This window comes from Amblyraja radiata, chromosome 15 (genome assembly GCF_010909765.2).
Source record: "Amblyraja radiata isolate CabotCenter1 chromosome 15, sAmbRad1.1.pri, whole genome shotgun sequence".
In the NCBI taxonomy this organism is placed as follows: domain Eukaryota; kingdom Metazoa; phylum Chordata; class Chondrichthyes; order Rajiformes; family Rajidae; genus Amblyraja; species Amblyraja radiata.
In genome coordinates this window covers 25178803-25199098 of record NC_045970.1, presented here as the reverse complement: position 1 = coordinate 25199098, position 20296 = coordinate 25178803, and the positions used below count along the sequence as shown (strand labels likewise).

The 20296-nt window shown below is 45.0% G+C and overlaps 1 protein-coding gene across 2 annotated transcripts in view; it reads left to right on the top strand.

The window, feature by feature from the left end:
• Positions 1-2601: 2601 nt before the first annotated feature.
• The window catches only part of inpp5f (inositol polyphosphate-5-phosphatase F), a 170335-nt gene continuing 152640 nt past the window's right edge, over positions 2602-20296 (top strand). The window contains exon 1 of one of the 2 annotated variants that reach the window (XM_033033831.1): positions 2602-2856. In XM_033033831.1, the coding sequence (XP_032889722.1) occupies positions 2760-2856 (97 nt within the window). In that variant the 5' untranslated portion in view covers positions 2602-2759. The remainder of the gene's footprint in view (positions 2857-20296) is intronic. The other variant, XM_033033830.1, reaches the window with a different exon arrangement.

Genomic DNA, 20296 nt, shown 5'->3' with positions numbered 1-20296 from the left:
AATCCAAGCTAATAATAAAAAGCAGTCTCTCTGACTTTATTCTTCTGTGTGTTACAGGTTTCAGACTCCTCTTTGTTCATTTGTTTTGTTCATCCTACAATCTAACACAGGTCCAAGAAGTGGTGGAAAACCATTCATGAAAAAGAAAACTAAGACCTTGCTAGCATCAAGTATACTTAGTGAATTAAAACAGCAGGTGCTGGAGTAATTCAGTGAGTCAGGCTGCACCTGTGCAGGAAATGGATAGGTGACGTTTGCTGGCAGACCCATTGTTTCTACCTGCTCCTGCCCACCGAACAAGTCTCTAAATACCTCAATCTTATCTTGTCCCCCCTTGTGTGGACAAGGGAGGACAAGGACTAGAGTGTGGACTTTGAACTTGGCGCCAAAACATGGCGCCTCCTGAATGCAGCTCAGTAGATTATTCCTGTATACTTGCTAATCAGGGATCGGGGGTATGGTGATACTCTACTGGTCTGTTTGAAAGGAAAATAATTTCACTGTGTTTACAATCAGCAGGTGGCAATAAAACGCACTATTGACTATTGAGTCTCTCCCAATCTACATCCGAGCCAGAAACGTGGATTATCCTTTCCCTTCACAGATGCTGCCTGACCCACTGAGTACTTTCAGCACCTTGTGTTTGCTCAAGGTTCTTAGTGTCTTCTACTTAACTGATTACTTATTTTCTAATCTTTATCATGCCCCCACCTCTGCTGTATAGAGCTCTCTTGTCTCATGTTGCTGTGTTCTGATAGAAACATAGTCAAATGTCTGAAATTTGATACCAAGCTGTAAAAGAAAATATTAAGTGTGTAGGAAGGAACTGCAGGTGCTGATTTACACCGAAGATAGACACAAATTGCTGGAGTAACTCAGCGGGACAGGTAGCATCTCTGGAGAAAAGGAATAGGTGACATTTTGAGTCGAGACCCTTCTTCTGATTGAGAGTCAGGGAAGAGTGAACCGAGAGATATGAAATGGTAGCGGTACATAGAAAAGTACATAGCTCTTGAATAAATGAAAATGTGAAACAAATGTTTCAAACATTTTGTTAAGGGCCTGTCTCACTTACGCAATTTTTTAGGCGACTACAGGCGACTAGGCTGCCGCCATACGGTCGCTGGGGTGTCGCCTGTATGGTCGTGAGTAGTCTCCTCAGTCGCCCAAAGAGATGTAGCGTTTTTCTGGTCTCCGCTGGATTTTGAAATGTTCAAAACGTTTTGGTGACAGTCGGCGACCGCGGGTTTGTCGTAGCTTGCCATCTCCTGACGTAGGTGCTATTGTAGGTTGTCGCCAGGTTGTCGTCAGGCGAAGTCAATTAGCGACTTTGGAAAAACACGTGATCAGGTAAAAAATAAAGTGCGTGGACTTCCTGAATTTTTTGAAGGCAGCCTCATCTTTTTGCTGGTGCTCAGTCATCAGGTTTTCATACTGACCCAACATGTGTCTCTTCTGGAACAAGACCTTCAACCACAGAGACCTCTTCTTGGGCTTATTCTTCACCATTCTTCTTGTCCTTCTGTCTTGCAGATTTTTATGCAAGAGGGCTGCTGCAAACAGCAGGGCTTCTTGTTCTTGTAATAAGAACAATGCCCTCTGATGTTGCTCCTGGTAGTCATGATGCAGAATGATTCGAAACCGCACCCTACAACCCGTTTTATAGGGAAACTGGGTGATTCCAGTCTTTTAGAGGCCAAAATGACGTCACATGTCTTCAGTTGTCCTCAATTGTCGCCGACAGGGTCGTAGCTTGTGGACGTAGGTTATCGTAGGTGTCGCCGTAGGTTGTCGTAGGTGGACGTCCTAAGTCGCGACGATTGGGTCGCAGGTTGTCGGTAGCCTGGCGTTGCTTGACGTCGACTAGGTGGTAGGTTGTTGTAGCTTGTCGTAGACATTGTCGTAGGGGGGGTCCAGTCGCCTGTTTTTCGGCGACCTGCCACAACTATGACAGTCGCCGGCAATCGCCAGAAAATCGCCTAAGTGGGACAGGCCCTTGACATTTTCTTTTGGTTTTATATACAAATCCCCTTTTGTGATCTTTGGGAAGCATCTCTGGAGAGAAGAAATGGGTGACGTTTTGGGTCGAGCCCCTTCTTCAGACCTTTACCTTTAATTTGGCCAACAGAAAAACCCTTCCGCGGTAGGAGGTAGGACGGGTTGTAACCCCTTTAAGGGGCGGGAGGGGCGGTGACGCCGGAGGGGGCGGGGCGGGGAGGGGAGGTGATGCGAGAGGGGCCGGGCGCTGAGGCGGGCGGGGCGGTGACGCCGTAGGGGGCGGGGCAGGACTGGCGGTGACGCCGGAGGAGGCGGGGCAGGACGGGCGGTGACGCCGGAGGGGGGGGGCAGGACGGGCGGTGACGTCGGAGGGGGGGGGCAGGACGGGCGGTGACGTCGGAGGGGGGGGGCAGGACGGGCGGTGACGCCGGAGGGGGCGGGGCGGGGAGGTGATGCGAGAGGGGCCGAGCGCTGAGGTGGGCGGGGCGGTGACGCAAGAGGGGGCGGGTCGGACGGTGACGTCAGGGGCCGGGCGCTGAGGCGGGCGGGCGGGGCGGTGACGCCGAGGGGGCGGGACAGGGCGTGGCAGTGACGCGGGAGGCGGGGTCACGTGGGCCGTGGCTGCAGGAAGCCAGCGAGTGAGCGGCGAGAGGGGAGGGGAGGGGAGGCAGCGCCGGCGGAACAGGGCGCTGCTGCTGCTGCTGCTCCTGCTCCTCACTCACTCACTCCGTCCCAACATGTGTCACCGCCGCTGATCGGACATGGAGCTCTTCCAAGCCAAGGACCACTACATCTTGCAGAGCGGCGAGAAGGCGCTCTGGTGCAGCCGAAAGGATGGCTCGTTACAAGTTCGCCCCGGTGAGATTGCACGCTCCTTCCTTGCACCCCATTCTCACCTTCCTTTCTTTGTCTCCTCTCACCTTCCTTTTGCTTCTCATCCTTTCTTTGTCTCTCACCTTCCTTCTTTGCATATCACCTTCCATTCTTCTTTGCATCTCACCTTCCTTTCCATCTCACCTTCCTTTCTTTGTCTCTCACCTTCCTTTCTTTGCCTCTTCTCACCTTCCTTTCTTTGCTTCTTTTCACCCTTCTTTGTCTCTCACCTTCCTCTCTTTGCCTCACCTTCCTCTCTTTGCCTCACCTTCCTCTCTTTGCCTCACCTTCATCTCTTTGCCTCTCACCTTCCTCTCTTTGCCTCACCTTCCTCTCTTTGCATCACCTTCCTCTCTTTGCATCACCTTCCTCTCTTTGCCTCACCTTCCTTTCTTTGCCTCACCTTCCTCTCTTTGCCTCACCTTCCCTTCTTTGCATCTTACCTTTCCTTCTTTGCATCTTACCTTTCCTTCTTTGCATCTTACCTTCTTTCTTTGCCTCTCACCTTTCTTTCTTTGCCTCTCACCATCCTTTCTTCGTTACCTACCCTCTCATCTACCTTTCTGTTGCTACACTGTCTGCATATGGTGTGCTCCCTTTCCGTTGAGTGTTCTGGTCTATTTCTCCATCTGTTCAGGCTGCGTGAGATGTTAGTGTGTGGTATAGGCATCTTGTTGACATTTATTTGCCAGTTTTCATTTTTTTTCTCCTGTAATTAGCGTGAAGGTAATTCATCCAGTCATCCATCTGGAGCTGATAGATAGTGATGTGGTTGCTGTATTGCTCTTATTGGTGTCTATTTTCTTAACGATATGATATTGTGAGTATGAACCCGTGTTACTGGCGAAACAGTGAGAGGGGAAAGCACTTGCTGTTCATCCTTTTCCTGGGAGTTTGTTTGAACAAATGCAGTTCATGTTCTGGATAAAATAATTAGACCCCCCCTCAGAGTACACATTGTTTGCCTGCTTCAGCCTGTCTGCTTCATACCCTTTGAATGGAGGGAAGTTTTTAAATAATACAGCATTCTTGAAACTTGATATTTCTTTACATTTTGGATATCTGAAGGGCACTGGTGATACACAGGATATTCCAAATGCACTGGTAATCTATCAATCATTTACTATGCTTGAGATAATTACATGTAGTCCAAACTCACCTGAGCCATTTCCTTAGTATTGTTTAATAGATCGAAGCTGCTGTTCTTGTGATAGAGGTGTGATTATGTTTAGGTAACTCGTTCTCAGTTTTACATGCTGACAGGATCAGCAGCAGATATTTTTCAGTTTGTTGTTCATGAAACTTGGGGTTGTGAAAGCAACAATTTCAGATCGCTTCAATGTGGATGATAGAAAATGTGAACAGTACAATAATATGATTCGTGCTTAGTTGGCTAGCTGATTGCTCAAATAAAAAGAATGTTCGGTTCCTTTTAAGGCATATAATACATTGAAGCTGATTAAAGCTGATTTTTAGGTATGAAAATGTTTGGAATGCAGCATGGGAGATGTGTTTTTTTTTAATCCCACAGTGAGCTCTAGGATCTTGGCAAAGGATTGATTCTTGGCTTGGCTGTTGGAAATAACTAGAATTGAACATTTGTTTTCACGTGTTAACATTGTTTCCTTAGCTGCGTACGATATTAAAAAAAGTTGTTGTTGCTTGAAGTTAACTCAAAGAAAATTAGAACATTTTTAGACTGACAATTTTATATGCTGATGCTTCTTAATATTAAAAAAACTTGGCAGTACTGCGTTCTGCAAAGAAACGATTGCTAATGTAACTCCTGACTCAAATGGTGATTCCTCCACAGACAGCACTGCACTAAACACTGAAGACGAAACTTTGCAGGGATTTGCAGTGAGGTTAAATGGGTGCTGAACTCTTGGGAAGTGAGCGTGGGATCGGGTCGTTCCCATGCCTCCCCAAGGCATTGGAAGTGGTAAACGTCACAGTCCGAATCTGCTGTAACTTTAGAACTTTTTCCAAAGTGTTTATCTAGAGTGCAGAGCTTAGAGCTGTTGCTGTGAGATTGTTCGGCTTTGTCGATTGCTTGATCATGGACACAGATGCAGCCCCTTTTCGTAGCTGCAACTTGCCAGGTTTGAATTGCACGTCATTGAATCAGGATCGATTAGCTAGATCCATGCAGAAAATTGACCGTTAGATCCATGCAGTTCTATATATTGTGTAAGAAGCAATAGCAAATGCTGGTTTAAACCGAAGATAGACACAAAGCTGAAGTAACACTGCAGGACAGGCAGCATCTCTGGAGAGGAATGGGTGACATTTCGGGTCAAGACCCTTCGTCTGAAGATGGGTCTCGACCCGAAACGTCACCCATTCTTTCTCTCCAGAGATGCTGCCTGTCCCGCTGAGTTACTCCTTTTTGTGTCTATCTTCCATTCTATACATTATCTATTTAAAAGGGTAACGTAGCCAGCCTAAATGCCTTTTATATAGTAATTGTATCTGATTTCACCTCCTCTGGAAGTGCATTCCAGATATCAACCATGTTGGTGGGGGAAATGAACAACACAAATATTTCCCACTCAATCGCCTTAATCCTCTCACTTTAACTGTGGCCTCTTGTTTATGATGTCCCAATCATGGGGAAAGGATTCTAATGATCCACCTCCTAATTTGGTATGCCTCCTATCAGACCTCCTTATGGCTTCTCTTTCCAGAGAAAACAAACCCAGTCTCTCCAATCACTCCCTGTAACTGAAGTCCTCACTGAATTCCAGACAACAGCCCGGGGAATCTCCTCTGCTTTCACTCTAATGCACCCTCATCCTTCCTCAGTGGCCTAATCAATGTTTTGTAAAATTGCTACATAACATCACAACTTTGTATTCTCTGCCCCAACCTGTGAAGGCAAGCATGCCTCCTTTGCCACATTACTGACTGGAGTTGTCACTTTTGGGGAACAATGGTATAGAACTTCAAGGTCCCTCTGTTTGTCAACATTCCTTGGTGTCCTCCCATGTGCTGTATATGTCCTACCCTGTGTGCCTTTCAAAATGTATCACTTCACACTTGTTGGGATTAAATCCCATCTGCCAATGCACCTAATTGTCCATCTGATCTATATCCTGTTGCAGCCTTGGACATTCTGCCCCTTTATGCGCAACACTACCAATCGTCATATCCATAGACCTAATGAATCGAAAGATAAAGCGGCAACATAGTAGAGTGAGGGTTTTGCTAAACCCGGAGGTTTCCTATTGTTATGATGTACCTTGCTGCTGCTCCCATGGACACCCAGCTTTGAGCTGCTGCTTCTTTTTTAAAGTCTGTCCCATCTTCGTTGATGGTGGTTGCAATTCAACACAATGGATAATGTGGAAAATCAATGTAATGCAGATGCTGGAAGTCTACAATAAAAGCAGAAAATGAGTGAAATAGTCAGTCAGCCTGCATCTGTGGCAAGAGAAACAAATATGGATTTCCCCTCTGAGGGGAGAGAAATGCATTACCTCTGTTTCTCTTTCAATTGATGTAGACAGACCACCTGAGTATTTCCAGATCCTGGTGATAACTCACGCAGGTCACAGGGAGCACGTACACAGACAGCACCCGTAGTCGGGATCGAACCGGGGTCTCCAGCGCTGTGAGGCAGCAACTCTGCCGCTATGCCACAGTGCTGTCCCTGATTTGTCCTGGGATGAAAAATTAAAGATGGTGTTTAGCAAAATGGAGGAGATCACACTGAGGCATACTAGGTTCTGAAAGGAGATGATATAGTTGTTGCGTTGAGGTTGTTTCTTCAGAAGAAAATAGATGAGGGACATGGCAAAGCGGGGTCATGTGGCTATTAAAAATACATTATTTCTTATAAACTTTATTTTGTAGTAATCAGAGCTGCCTGACAGTACTGCTTCTTGGCAATCTGTTCTCAATCAATAGTTATCGAATCTTTGTCACAAAGGCATGGTTTCCAAATCCATTGTTAATTTCTATTCCATTTCAGGACATAGTCCGTCAAGTGCCATTGAAATTGCCTTTGTGCTTTGAAGTCTTTGTCTTTGGAAGGCTAAGCTGATGTTCAATAAGAATACAAACATAACTTCTGTTGGGGATCAGCAAACAGTTGGCAGTGCACCCTCATTGCTGAAGTGGGCGGTCCTTTTTGACATGTCTGAGAATTTAGTTTAAAGATACAGCGCTGAAACAGGCCCTTCGGTCCACCGGGTCCGCGCCGACCAGCGGTCCCCGCATATTAACACTATCCTACACACACTAGGGCCAATTTTTACATACCTGTACATCCTTGGCGTGTGGGAGGAAACCGAAGATCTCGGAGAAAACACACGCAGGTCACGGGGAGAACATACAAACTCCGTGCAGACAGCACCGGTAGTCGGGATCGAACCCGGATCTCCGGCGCTGCATTGGCTGTAAGGCAGCAACTCTACCATTGTGCCGCCTTTAGTTTAGTTTTGTGTCCTGCATTTGAGTGCAGTCAATTTTAAGATGAAGTGATAGATTTAGTAATTGTTTGCTGGGAAGGACTGCTGGAAAATTGTTTTGCCTTTGTAATATTAAAGATCATTTTTTAAACATGGTGATCCGAGCAGGCTGTGATCTGTAGGTCCTGTTGAACTGAAGGCATCCATTTAGACTTGTAATGTTATACCAAATTAGTTCAGCTTTTAAGAACATGACAGATCTGAAATAAATTTATTTTTTCAATAGTTGAGACTGCTGGACCAAAATGGGAAGGATGACTGAAGTGAATTTCTGTTGATGACCTGGGGAAATATCCAGTTCTTTCCCCCTCCCCCTTTTGTTCTAATTCAATTCAATTCAATTCAATTCAATTCAAAAGCTGCAGCTGTAAGTTACCCCTGATATAAGTGGATGACAGGTGACTCAGGAGTTGGGCAGTGGTTAGAGAAGAGGGTGCATGGAAATATGTGAATGAATAGGAATGACAATGGTATAGACTTGATGGACTGAATGTCTTGGTACAGAGAAGGTACAGAGACAAGATGGAGTTACAGATGGAGCAGCAGGACACCAGAAGCCTGTGGCAGGGGCTACGGATTGTAACCAACTACCGGAGCACCCCTCCCTCATCCGCAAGTGCCGGCACCTCCCTAGCTGATGACCTGAACTCCTTTTACGCTCGTTTCGAGAGGGGCAACACCACTCCAGGTCTGCCGACTATCGACAATACCGCCAGCGGGCTGGCTACCGAAGCTGAAGGGAGGAATGTGTACACATTCTCGCTGTCCGAGCACGACGTGAGGAGGGCTCTGACACGGGTGAACACGAGAAAAGCTGCAGGCCCCGATGGCATCTCGGGGCGAGTACTCAAGTCCTGTGCTAGCTCCAGTGCTCACTACATTATTCAACCTCTCCCTGGACAAGTCCGCGGTCCCTGCCTGCTTAAAAAAATCCATCATTGTACCGGTACCAAAAAATGCCTCCCCAGCCTGTCTGAATGACTACCGTCCGGTGGCCCTTACCTCGGTAGTCATGAAATGCTTTGAGAGGCTGGTGAAGAAACACATCTGCGCCTTCCTCCCTCGGAACATGGACCCGTTGCAGTTCGCATACCGTCCGAACAGATCCACGGACGATGCGGTCTCCCAGGTCTTGCACACCGCTCTCTCCCATCTGGACAGCTAGAAGGGGGGCTACGTGAGGATGCTGTTCATAGACTACAGTTCAGCCTTCAACACGATAGTCCCCACCAGACTGGCCCGGAAGCTAATGGAATTGGGGCTCAACACCTCCCTGTGTGCCTGGGTCCTGGACTTTCTCACCGCCAGGCCCCAGGTAGTCAAGATGGGAGGGAATACATCAAAGTCCCTCACCCTGAGCACAGGATCGCCCCAGGGTTGCGTCCTCAGCCCCCTATTGTACTCCCTGTACACACATGACTGAGGCTAGGTTCAGCTCCAACCCAATAATAAGTTTGCTGATGACACTGTGGTGGTGGGCCTGATCTCAGACAACGACGAGAAGGTCTACCGGGAGGAGGTGGCTGGTGTAGCACTCTGGTGCCAGGATAACAGCCTCCTCTTGAACATCAAAAAAACGAAGGAGCTGATCATGGACTTTAGGAGGGCACATCATCCGAGGACGTACACTCCATTGAGGATAAATGGGGATCCTGTGGATAGGGTGAACTGTTTTAAATATCTGGGAGTCCACATCTCCGAGGATATGACATGGGCATCACACGCCTCAGCACTCGTGAGTAGGGCAAGGCAGCGCCTTTACCACCTCAGGCAATTGAGGAAATTCAGAGTGTCTCCGAGGATCCTCCAGTGCTTCTACTCAGCGGCTGTGGAAAGCATCTTGTCCGGGAACATTACCATCTGGTTTGGGAATTGCTCTGCCAAGGACAAGAAGGCTCTGCAGAGAGTAGTGCGTTCGGCCGAACGCACTATGGGAACTTCACTTGCCCCCCTGCAGGAACTATACATCAGGAGGTGCAACTCCAGAGCCAACAATATCATGAGAGACCCCTTCCACCCCTGCAACTGACTGTTCCAGCTGCTACGGTCAGGCAAACGCCTCCGTTGCCATGCTGTGAGAACGGAGAGGTTGAGAAGGAGTTTCTTCCCAGAGGCCATTCGGACTGTAAACGCCTATCTCACCAGGGACTAACTCTACTGAACGTTTTTCCTTCCATTATTTATTATGTAAAAGAATATGTGTGTTATGATTGTGTTTATAGTTTGTTTGGTTGTTTGTCTTTTGCACAAAAGTCCGCGAGCATTGCCACTTTCATTTCACTGCACATCTCGTATGTGTATATGACAAATAAACTTGACTTGACTTGACTTGACTTGACTTGACTTGACTTGACTTGTCTGTTGAAAGAAAATGAGATGGAAAATAGGGTTGGCAAGAGGGTGGTGGAAATTTAGGCTGCAAAAGATTATCTTTTAGAGATTGTATTCTTTGAACAATTTAATGAATTAAACAAAAGCCAATCAATATCAACTTTCAATCGTCGCCATGACAGTTAATTCATCTTCACTACCAATCCACACAGGCATATAATTTATCTGTATTGTTTGAAATGCTTTACAAGTGGCCTTGGGTGATTGAGCATCCAATCTGAAATGCGTGTTGACATATGGATTCTGCTCCGGACACCACATGTTGCATGCTCATCATGTAGTGCGACTGATGTCCTGAATGTAGTGCGAGCTGAAGCTTAACATCATTCTTAGCTGGATAATGAGTTCAAGGAATTGAGGTTATCTGATGAACTGTTTTTTTTAACTAGAGAAATAAGTGGAGAAGAACTGTCTTGTGTAATTTAGGTCAGTTGCATTTATTAAAAGCAACAAAACTGCTATTGCACATAAATAATAACAATGCTTTTATTAATTTGCCAACTTGCGATGGATGCAAGATCATCCTGAGTGCGCAACTAGAGACGGGTTTTTAGGATTGAAGGAGTGTTGGTGATGCAGTCAGGTGGGTGAAGCATCGACGCCCTGTCTGACCCGTGACAAGATTTCATGTGGCCATTATGCGGGGAGCTATCCGTTCAATTCAACATTTACTTCTCGCTTAACATTTCCCAAATAGACATTGTTCGGATACTCTTTCCTTGACCTAACCTTGTGCTAATTGCCACCCATATTTCTTGCATTACGCCAATGACTAAAATAATACTTTGTAGACTGCGGAGGCGCCTAACGATATTAAATAAGCTGAATAACAACAAGGAAAAAGGTGTCCAATCTTTCCTATTTGTGTCGGCACTGGATAGTACCGGACACCTTATAGCAAGGTCATCCACTGTAATTTCAACTCTGACACGAGGAACTGCTAATGCTGGTTTACAAAAAAGACAGCTCTGGAGTAATTCAGCAGGTCAGGCAGCATCTCTGCAGAACATGAATAACTGACGTTTTGGGACACCTGAAATGTTGCCTACCAATATTTTCCAGATATGCAGCCTGACCAGCTGAGTTACTCCAGCACTTTAACAGCTTTCTTTCAAGTGCACCTCAGTTATTTTCCTCCATGGATGCTACCAGATCTATTGTGTTTTTCCACCATATACTGGCTTCTACTGAGTTGGATGATCATATTGAATGGCGGTGCAGGCTCGAAGGGCCGAATGGCCTACTCCTGCACCTAATTTCTATGTTTCTATGTTTCTAATCCCAAAGTTCCAAGGTAGCTTATTTTCCCTCTCATCTGCTCTCACTCCTTCCCCCCCCCCCCCTCCACTCTTACAGACAGATCAGCTATACTTAAGCATTCATCTTGCATGGCATCCACTATATTTATGTCACATGGAGAACACTGGTTTGCACCCTGTCAAGGACATTCCTCCTTCTCGCCATCCTTCCCCTCACTGCAACCAAAACTTTGCAAACTTTTTTTAAATGCTGCTTGTCCTGCTGGGTGTCTGCTCCACTTCATGGCTTTATTTTAAATCATGGCTATGAACTGTGCAGATCAAAATTCCCCATTAGTTAATGATTTGTGCCCAATGAACCAGGAAGTTCCATATTGTGGTTCTGGTGCATGATGAGTTAAGTTTTGGTTGCAGCGTTGTGTTTTCTCTTGCTAGGTAGGAATATGGGAAGCTGCATGATGTTGGGCTTTCCCTCCAGATTGAGCAGGGTCTGTGGTTCTGAGGTGGCTGATAATGTAACTGTGGGAACTGGAGGTTCTTCCCCAAGATGGAGCAAGGGATGGGGTGGTTGAGTAGATGAATTCCTGCTGTTTATGCCTGTCCTCATGTTTCTCGATACCATTCTGAATGCTGCTTTTCCACTCGGAGCAGTGATGGACCAGATAGTCTCAGAATTCGGTGGGATGTTGCATTTCTTCAAATAGGCTTTGGGTGCATCTTTAGTCTCACATTTATCTTCACACTTTGCTTAGTGAATCCAGGCCAGCAGAGGAACAGATCTTTTGATAGAATGGATCATAATGGAGCAGGTGAATAGGTGATCCGCTGTCTGCAATTGCCGGTGGAGAATGTGCAGTGGGGGCGAGGTTGCTGCCAGTTGCCACATTCTGTGGATCTTTAGGGCAGTGGAACGGAGAAAGAAAACATTTATTTGCAGAACTCTTGGGGAAAATGCAAAGGAGTGAGATTCGTAAACCAGCATAGTAAAGGCTTCAAGATTAAAATAATTTTTTGATGCAGTTAGTGTACTAGGTGATAACAGAGACTTTGATAGTCTAATTGAGCCTAATATTTGATTGTCTTTGAACCGTAAGTTGGGCAGCCATAGTACTATGAGAGCTAGTGCTGAGCTATGTACATTCATGTACATGAATGGAGTTGTGAACTGTCCTCTTAATTGGGACTGAATTTAAACCCAAAATCAAGTGATTTCACATTTTGGCTGAGCTTTTTTCTTGGTGTAAAAGGTATCAAGATCCACCCTTGCTTCTGAGATCTTTGGCCTGGTGTAAATAAATGCATTTTGAATGGGGCAGAGAATGGAATAGTTGTTGTATTAGGACAGTAATTTGGTCTGATCTACTCCAAGACCACGTGTTTACCATGACCATTTCCTAATTCAGTCATAATTCACCTTCATGAATGTCACCTTGTCACATTTTCAAGTTTACCATGATTCTTAAAACGCATCATACTTGCAATGAGAGTCCAAGCCTGTCCAGGCACGAATAATGCATGATTGCTGAAGGAGAGAATAACGGCAAGATGGATGAAAATTAGAAGTTCAGCAATTGATTGTCATGGACAATAAGCGTGAAGCATGGAGTATCCCTGGTTATGTGCATCACTGATGGCTTTGATGCTGAGACTTGAAGTTGGAGCATTTCTCGGCTACAATTCATTGTTTGAATATTGGTGAGGCTAATGATTGGTGCTGTTACTTGTATGTCAACATTGTGGCTGTGGCAGACGCGCGCTAAACACGTGTTCTACAGTTGCTGTCTTGGCCGTCCTGCCCTCCAAAATATTTGGCCTCGGTAAATGTGTCTTGCCAGCGAAACAGATTGAGTGCTGCAAAGTTACTGAGCTTGTTCATCAGCCACTAACTAAACCTGCCACTGATCATATGTGATCTGTGTTAATTATTGCCAAATGGCCACTGCAATCGTCTCAACCCTTTCGGTTTTAATTTTAGCTTAGAAAATATATAAATGAAAAGATATTGTGCCAGGTTGCTCCCCTGAATTTGTTCACTTGCTGATCTTTCTTTCTATTATCTAATTTGGCTTGAAATCATCTGCCCCAATTTACACATCGGTGTTTGAATAGATTAATTCGGCTCGAAGGGCCGAATGGCCTACTCCTGCACCTATTTTCTATGTTTCTATTAATTGAGGAGATCTAAATTGCAGGTCTTGTTGGCATGGATCCGAGGTCCTTCCGACATGATCAGCTCTTATTTCGGTGATCAGTGGTTGAAAGTACCATTCTGCTTAAAAGGAGAAGGGCGTCCAAATTATTGTTATGTTCATTAAAAATGCAATCTAAATATATGACGTGGTTAGACATAATGTAATCAGTTGTGGGAACGACTCATTCATAACCATGTGAAACCTTATGCTCTGCAGCCCCACCCAACAATGAAAAGGCTTGCTTGGCCTACTTTCCAATCTCACCTTATTACGTAGGCCCTCAAGTCGTGGCAACATCCTCAAATCTTCATGCACTAGTTCAGTGGTTAAATGGCGAATCCCAATTGGGAACAGACACCGTGTATAGGCAATGATAGACTGGTTTCCTTGTACTGTAAAACACCAATAATCAGACACACCTGAGATTTTGCTGCCAGACTAGCAGGTATTTTGGACTATGGGCTATTATCTGTTAAGTGGCTTTTTCACGGGGCGACTTGACGCAAGAGTGAACCAGAGTTTAACATCGTGGGAACCTCGTGCGATAACAGTACGGCATTCGTGGACCACCGTGGACCACCGTGGCGCTAACGGCAGGTAATCGTGTAACTTGGTCACTCGGGAGAAAATTCAAGAAAGTTTGAATTTCTCCAAGAGTGATTTGCACACTTGTGGTTGAGCATTGCAACATTGTATGAACAAGTGGCCAGTGCGATATCCGTGCGATATCCGTAATAACTCTTGCGGGTACCGTGGGAACTCCTGCGAACGGTGAGTAACTGAGCAGTTTGATTGTCAGTGCTTGTTTTACCTCATTGTTAAATAAATATATTTTTTACTATCAGATTGATGTCTGCAATTCTTCATTAACACATCACTACAAGATGAATGTTTCTAATGTTATAATCCCTCTCATGCTGAAACACAAAATAGTTGAAGGGAGGTGAAATAATCACATTTTCATTCTTTTTCATTTTTGAGTGTTCAGGTACCTCACTTGCTGAGCTATTTTACTCCAGCAGTTTGTGTCTCTTTTTGTCTAAAGCAGTTTCTAAGACTGTAGGAACTCCGCGGGCCAGGCAGCATCTACGGAGGGAAATGGACAGGCGACCCTTTCTTCAGGCTGCCTTATCTCTCTTCCCCCCCCTCCCCCCTACTCCCACCCACACACACAAATGCTGGAGAAACTCAGCGGGTGCAGCAGCATCTATGGAACGAAGGAAATAGGCAACGTTGCCTACTACCCTCTGTGTAAAGAAGCTGCTCCTCAGCTTTCTATTAAATCTTGCCCTCTCACCTTAAACCCGTGTTCTCTACTTTTTGATGCCCCGACCCTGAGTAAAAGTCTGTGCATTTCCCCTCGGTTATACACCTCCAATAGATCACCCTTCAGCCTCCTGCACTCCAAGTAACATAATCCTCGCCTGCCAAACCTCAGCGGGAGAAACTCAGCGGGTGCAGCAGCATCTATGGAACGAAGGAAATAGGCAACGTTGCCTACTTCCTTCGCTCCATAGATGCTGCTGCACCCGCTGAGTTTCTCCAGCATTATTGTGTACCTTCGATTTTCCAGCATCTGCAGTTCCTTCTTAAACACAAATGCACCGAGTTCCTCCAGCATTTCGTGTTTTGTTCAGTATTCCAGCATCCGCTGTCTCCCGCGTCTCCAATAAAACAAAACTACTGTCAAAAGGGTGAAGAATAGGGGCAGAGATAGATACATTCCTGATTAGTGCGGCTGTCAGGAGGTTATGGGGAGAAGGCAAGAGAATGTGGTTGAGAGGGAGAGATAGATCAGCCGTGAATGGCGGAGTGGACTTAATGTACCGAATGGCCTAATGTTGCTCCTATAACTAACAAAGATAGTAATTGTTAGGGAAATGTAGTTATTAAAGACGAGGGGGAGCAGAAATGGGCAGTCTGGGATGGCTCGCGAGATACTTGCATAGAGGCACAAAAGTTAAAGAAAGGGCAGATAAACAGAGAGGGGGGGGGACTTCCCTCAGTGCCCATCTGTTACCATTAATTGGACAGTTCGGTCTGTGAAACGCAACACGCCAACCCCGACATCCAGCCCGGTGGTCAGTCCTTTGAAGATAGACACCAGTTGCTTGGAGCAACTCAGCCGGACAGGCAGCAACTCTGGAGAGAAGGAACTGGTGGCGTTTCGGGTCGAGAGCCTTCTTCAGACTGAGGTCAATCCCCTGCATGGATAACAGGAGTCCCAGCCAACACGACAATCGCCCGCTGCAGCCTCGGAGCTTCCACTGCGAAAACGGTGCCTACATTTGAGCACTTATGTAACTGAACCATCCTAACACCAACCACAGACCATTCCTGAACTACTACCTACCTCATTCGAGACCCTCGGACTATCTTAGATCGTATACTCACTGGCGTTATCGAGTTACAGTGTGGAAACCGGCCCTTCGGCTCAACTTGCCCATACCGGCCAAAATGTCCCATTGAAACTAGTCCCATCTGCCTGCGTCTGGTCCATATCCCTCCCAACCTGTCTTATCCATGTACCTGTCTAAATGTTTCTTAAATGTAGGGATGGACCCAGCCTCAACTACCTCCTCTGGCAGCTTGTTCCATACACCCACCACCCTTTGTGCGAAAATGTTACCCCTCACTCAGATTCCTATTAGATCTTCCCCCCTCACCTTGAACCTATGCCCTCTGGTCCTCGAATCCCCTCTGTGGGCAAAGGACATATATTACCCTGGACTCTGTCTATTTCCCTGCCTGTTCGTCTCATGGTTTTGTACACCTCTCAGCCTCTGTCCCCAGTGTGGAGTTAAGGGCTTGTTTATGGGCGCCCTGGGCTGAGAACTCTGGAGGATGGGTTTTAGACTTTATCGGGAATCGAGATAGACCCCGTAATGCAGGAGCAAAGAATCGCAGACGCTAATCTGCATTGGAAAGACACAATATGCGGGAGTAACTCAGCGCTGAAGAAGAGTCCCGACCCGAAACATCATCTATCCATGTTGTCTAGCGATGCTGGCTGACCCGCTGAGTTGCTCCAGCGCTTTGTGTCTTTCCACTAGACCTGTAATAAGTCTCGGCTGGGTGTTTACTGGGATCTCTGGTGTTTAATAGACGTCCTGATGTTGTTTTTGATCGGGTTTACTACTGACAGTATTTAATCAGATCCATATTAAATCATTTCCCCTTCACCTTAAACCTATGTAATCTGGTCCTCGATTCGCCTACTCTGGGCAAGAGATTGTGCATCTACCCGATCGATTCCTCGCATGATTTTAAACATTATCTTGCACACAGCGTTGTTCCCTTCACCATGTATACACCATTTATGGCTCGATTGTTACTATTTATTGTCTGTCTACTGACTGGTTAAACGTTTGAAAGTTTCACCTCTCAGTAGATAATAAAATAAGACAACCATCACGGTCAATGTGAGACAAAGTCTTTATTCCTATTTGACAAAATAAAAAGACGACTTCTTGCACATATTGAGAGAAGGTGCATCACACCAAACAACATTTGTCTAAAAAAAAACAGATTATTCTTCAGCTCATTAAAGAGCTCGGGTGAAATTCTGACAAAGTTTGTGAATGCACTTTTATCCTCTTTGCACAGCACATTAAGCAGCTGATCATATTGTCCAAATTGAGGTCTCCGTTGAAAGATGGGCTTCACCCAGTGAGACTTCCTCTTAATTCTCTTTTTAATTAATCTCACCCTTCTGCCTTCACGCAAGCGTTCTCGATGCACATAGTTACTATAGGCATGTCTCCAAATGAGCCAATTCAACCAAGGGAGGAATATAGTGTGTGAAAAAACCCAATATAGTGTGTGAAAACAAAGTAACATCATTTGTGCCACGTGATTAACAACACTACAGTTCACGATGTTCATTCAAGATTAACGGGAAAGCTCGGGAGACGGACAAGTCACTCGCACAAATAACAGAAATGCCGAGTACCGTGGGAACTCTTTATCTACCCCCCGTTATATCGTGCGAAACTCGTGCTGGACCACGACCACTTCACTCTGGTGACATCGTGCGTCAACTCGCCCCGTGAAAAAGCCCCATTACCTGGCAACTGAACCATCCTATCATCCACTAGACTGCAGTCCTGACCTCTCTACCTCTTTAGAGAGCTTTGAACCATCTTTAGTGTAGGAAGGAACTGCAGATGCTGGTTTAAACCGAAGAAGAGCACAAAAAGCTGGAGTAACTCAGCGGGTCAGACAGCATCTTTGGAGAAAAGGAATAGGTGAAGGATCTTGAACCAGAGATGCTACATTATCTTTAATCGGACTTTATTGGACCTCAATGTTAAATCTTGCACTGAATGTTATACCCATTATCCTTTATCTGTGCAGTGTGAACAGTTTAATTGTATGTATGTATGTCGTCTTTGAATTGTATGTAAACAAATGCTTTACACTGTACCTCAGTACATGTGACTATAATAAACCAAACTTCTCCAATCTTTGCCCTAACATATTTAACATTCACTTTTGAAGGTAGGATATAATATTACAATGTTCATGTGAGTCTGGTATTTAAAAGGAGTATGGGAAGCAGAACCAGATGAAGCAGATGTCAAACCATCTGGATTTCTGCACAATCAGACACATTATTATTGGAGTTGTGCTTTGTGCAGGAAAATGAATGGAGTGGAAGGGAGAGGTACATGAACTGAGGATGGATGATAGTTAGTGTTATTCTGTCATGAAAGTTCAATTTTGCTCCCACTTGGGTAGAGGCTAAGTTTCAAATGTATTTACCTGAGACCATTTTGAAGTGGAATCATGACTTGGTGTTGGAACATCTCAAGATATTTGGCTTTCTGGTAAGAGTGACTGCAGCCTTGCATGCAGAAAATAAAGGCTTAGAGAAGACCGACATGCCTTTTTTAAATAAAGATTTTCACCATTTGTGAATTGGGTGAACTAAAAACGGGACTCGAGGAAGAGCCCGACTACTTTCAAACTGGACCATGGTGCATGAATAGCTGCTTGAACCTCAAACCAGTTTACAAAAACTTGTGTAAATTTATATGTGTAAAGATTCTAGTTGGGCAGCATCAATGTGTATGAAGAAACAGGGTTTGTATTGCAGGTCAATGACTTTCCATCAGACCCAAATCCGATGTGTAGCCTAAACGCAAGTAATAAACTACAAAGGTATGATTCAATTTAAAGGGAGTCGGGTGCACATTTTTATTTCCCTCTTAAAATGTACTACTTTTTGAGTTGGCCGTATGTTTAGTTTAAAGATGCAGCATAGAAACAGGCCCATGGACCCACTGAGTCCCTCCTGACCATCCACCACCCTTTCAAGCTGATTCTATGTTATCCCACTTTCGCATCTACTCCCTACATACTGGGGGCAATTTATGGGGGGCAATTATCCAATAAACCTACGTGTCTTTGGGGTGTTGGAAGAAGCCGGAGGAAACGGACAGAAGCCGAGATCAAGATTGGATCTGTGGTGCTTTGAAACGGCAGGTCCACCACTGTGTCGACCACTTGTTTAGGCATTGTTAAATATTCTCCAGCAACAGCGGTTGACAGATCCTAGTGCCCCACCCTCGCATGTCTCTGATCTGATCCTACACTTACTTACCTGTCCCCGTTCTTGTGTGTATAAACACCCTTGATAGTGGGTACTTCGGTTCTTAGTTGCCTTTGTTGATTTTCACATATCAATTTAAAAACCTTGCAAAAATCTTTTTGATTGGCAGGTTAAGAATGATTTAAAACTAGAATACAGGAATTTTATTGCGTTAAAATTAATTAACAAATCTGACGTAAACCAATTTCAATCCCCGTTGTCTTGGTCTAGATTAACTTAATGGAGGAAAATAACAATTTGTCTCTGCCTGAATACTGAAAGGTCATGTTGCCCTTGAATATATTTAGTATAATTTGACATTTGCTGCCTGCTTATTGGAAGAAACAAAACTTGATCAATCTAGTATTGTAGTGAACTCTGGGGAGTTAGAAAGCCATGTCGTATTTAAATGTTTTTCATGGCTACTCTGTTAACATGGATATGAAATACAATTTATTTTGTCTTATTATTCTGCTGCTTCACATCGTGGAATCGTAAAATATAAACTTCTAAAATTAAAGGTGGTACATCAGACAATTACTGGCTATGGTTAAAATTATGATCAAACTGAAAACAAACTTCAAAGTATTATTTAAAACAGAAAGGAAATTGGAGGATAGTGCTTCTGTCATCTGACATGAATTTTTTATTGAATTAAAATTGATTAATCGATATGACTTTGGCAATTGCAGTTACAATTGCATTGGTCTGGATTGACTTAATGGAAGAAAATCATCTTGAGTAGTTACAGCCCAAACGTCTGAACATAGAATTCTCCAATCTTAGATAAGTCTCCCCCCCATCCCCATGTAATCCCCTGTCTTCCCTCTACCCCAACTATGTGCGCACACACGCACACTTCCCCACTATCCTGCCCCCCTTACACCTTTATCCCTTTCTCTGGCTTTGCATTTCACTCCCCTTGTTATCTTGTAGCCCTTTCGTCTCCTTTTCATCTCTGGCCTTTGCCCTCCCATTTGCCACGACCCCCCCCTCACTTGTGTAGGAAAGATCTGCAGATGCTGGTTTAAACCAAAGATAGGCACAAAATGCTGGAGTAACTCAGGGGGACAGGCATATCATCTTTGGAGAGAAGGAATGGGTGATGTTTCGGGTCGAGACCGTTCTTCAGACTGATGTCAGGGGAGAGGGAAATACATAGATAAGGAAGTGTAAGATGTGAAAATAGAACAAAGGGAATGGAGATCAAGGAAAATGTAAAATAGATCATTGTTAGCTGGGAGAAGATATAACAAAGCAAACAGAGATAAAATGTAGTTGGAGACAGTAAGATTGGTCGGAGAACTGGGAAGGGGAGGGATGGAGAGAGAGGGAAAGCAAGGGTTATCGAAGTTGGAGATGTCCATGTTCATACTGCTGGGGTGTAAGCTGCCCAAGGAAAATATGAAGTGCTGTTCCTCCAATTTGTGCTGGGCCTCGCTCTGACAATGGAGGAGGCCCAGGACAGAAAGGTCAGTGTGGGAATGGGAGGGGCATTAAATTGTATAGCAACCGGGA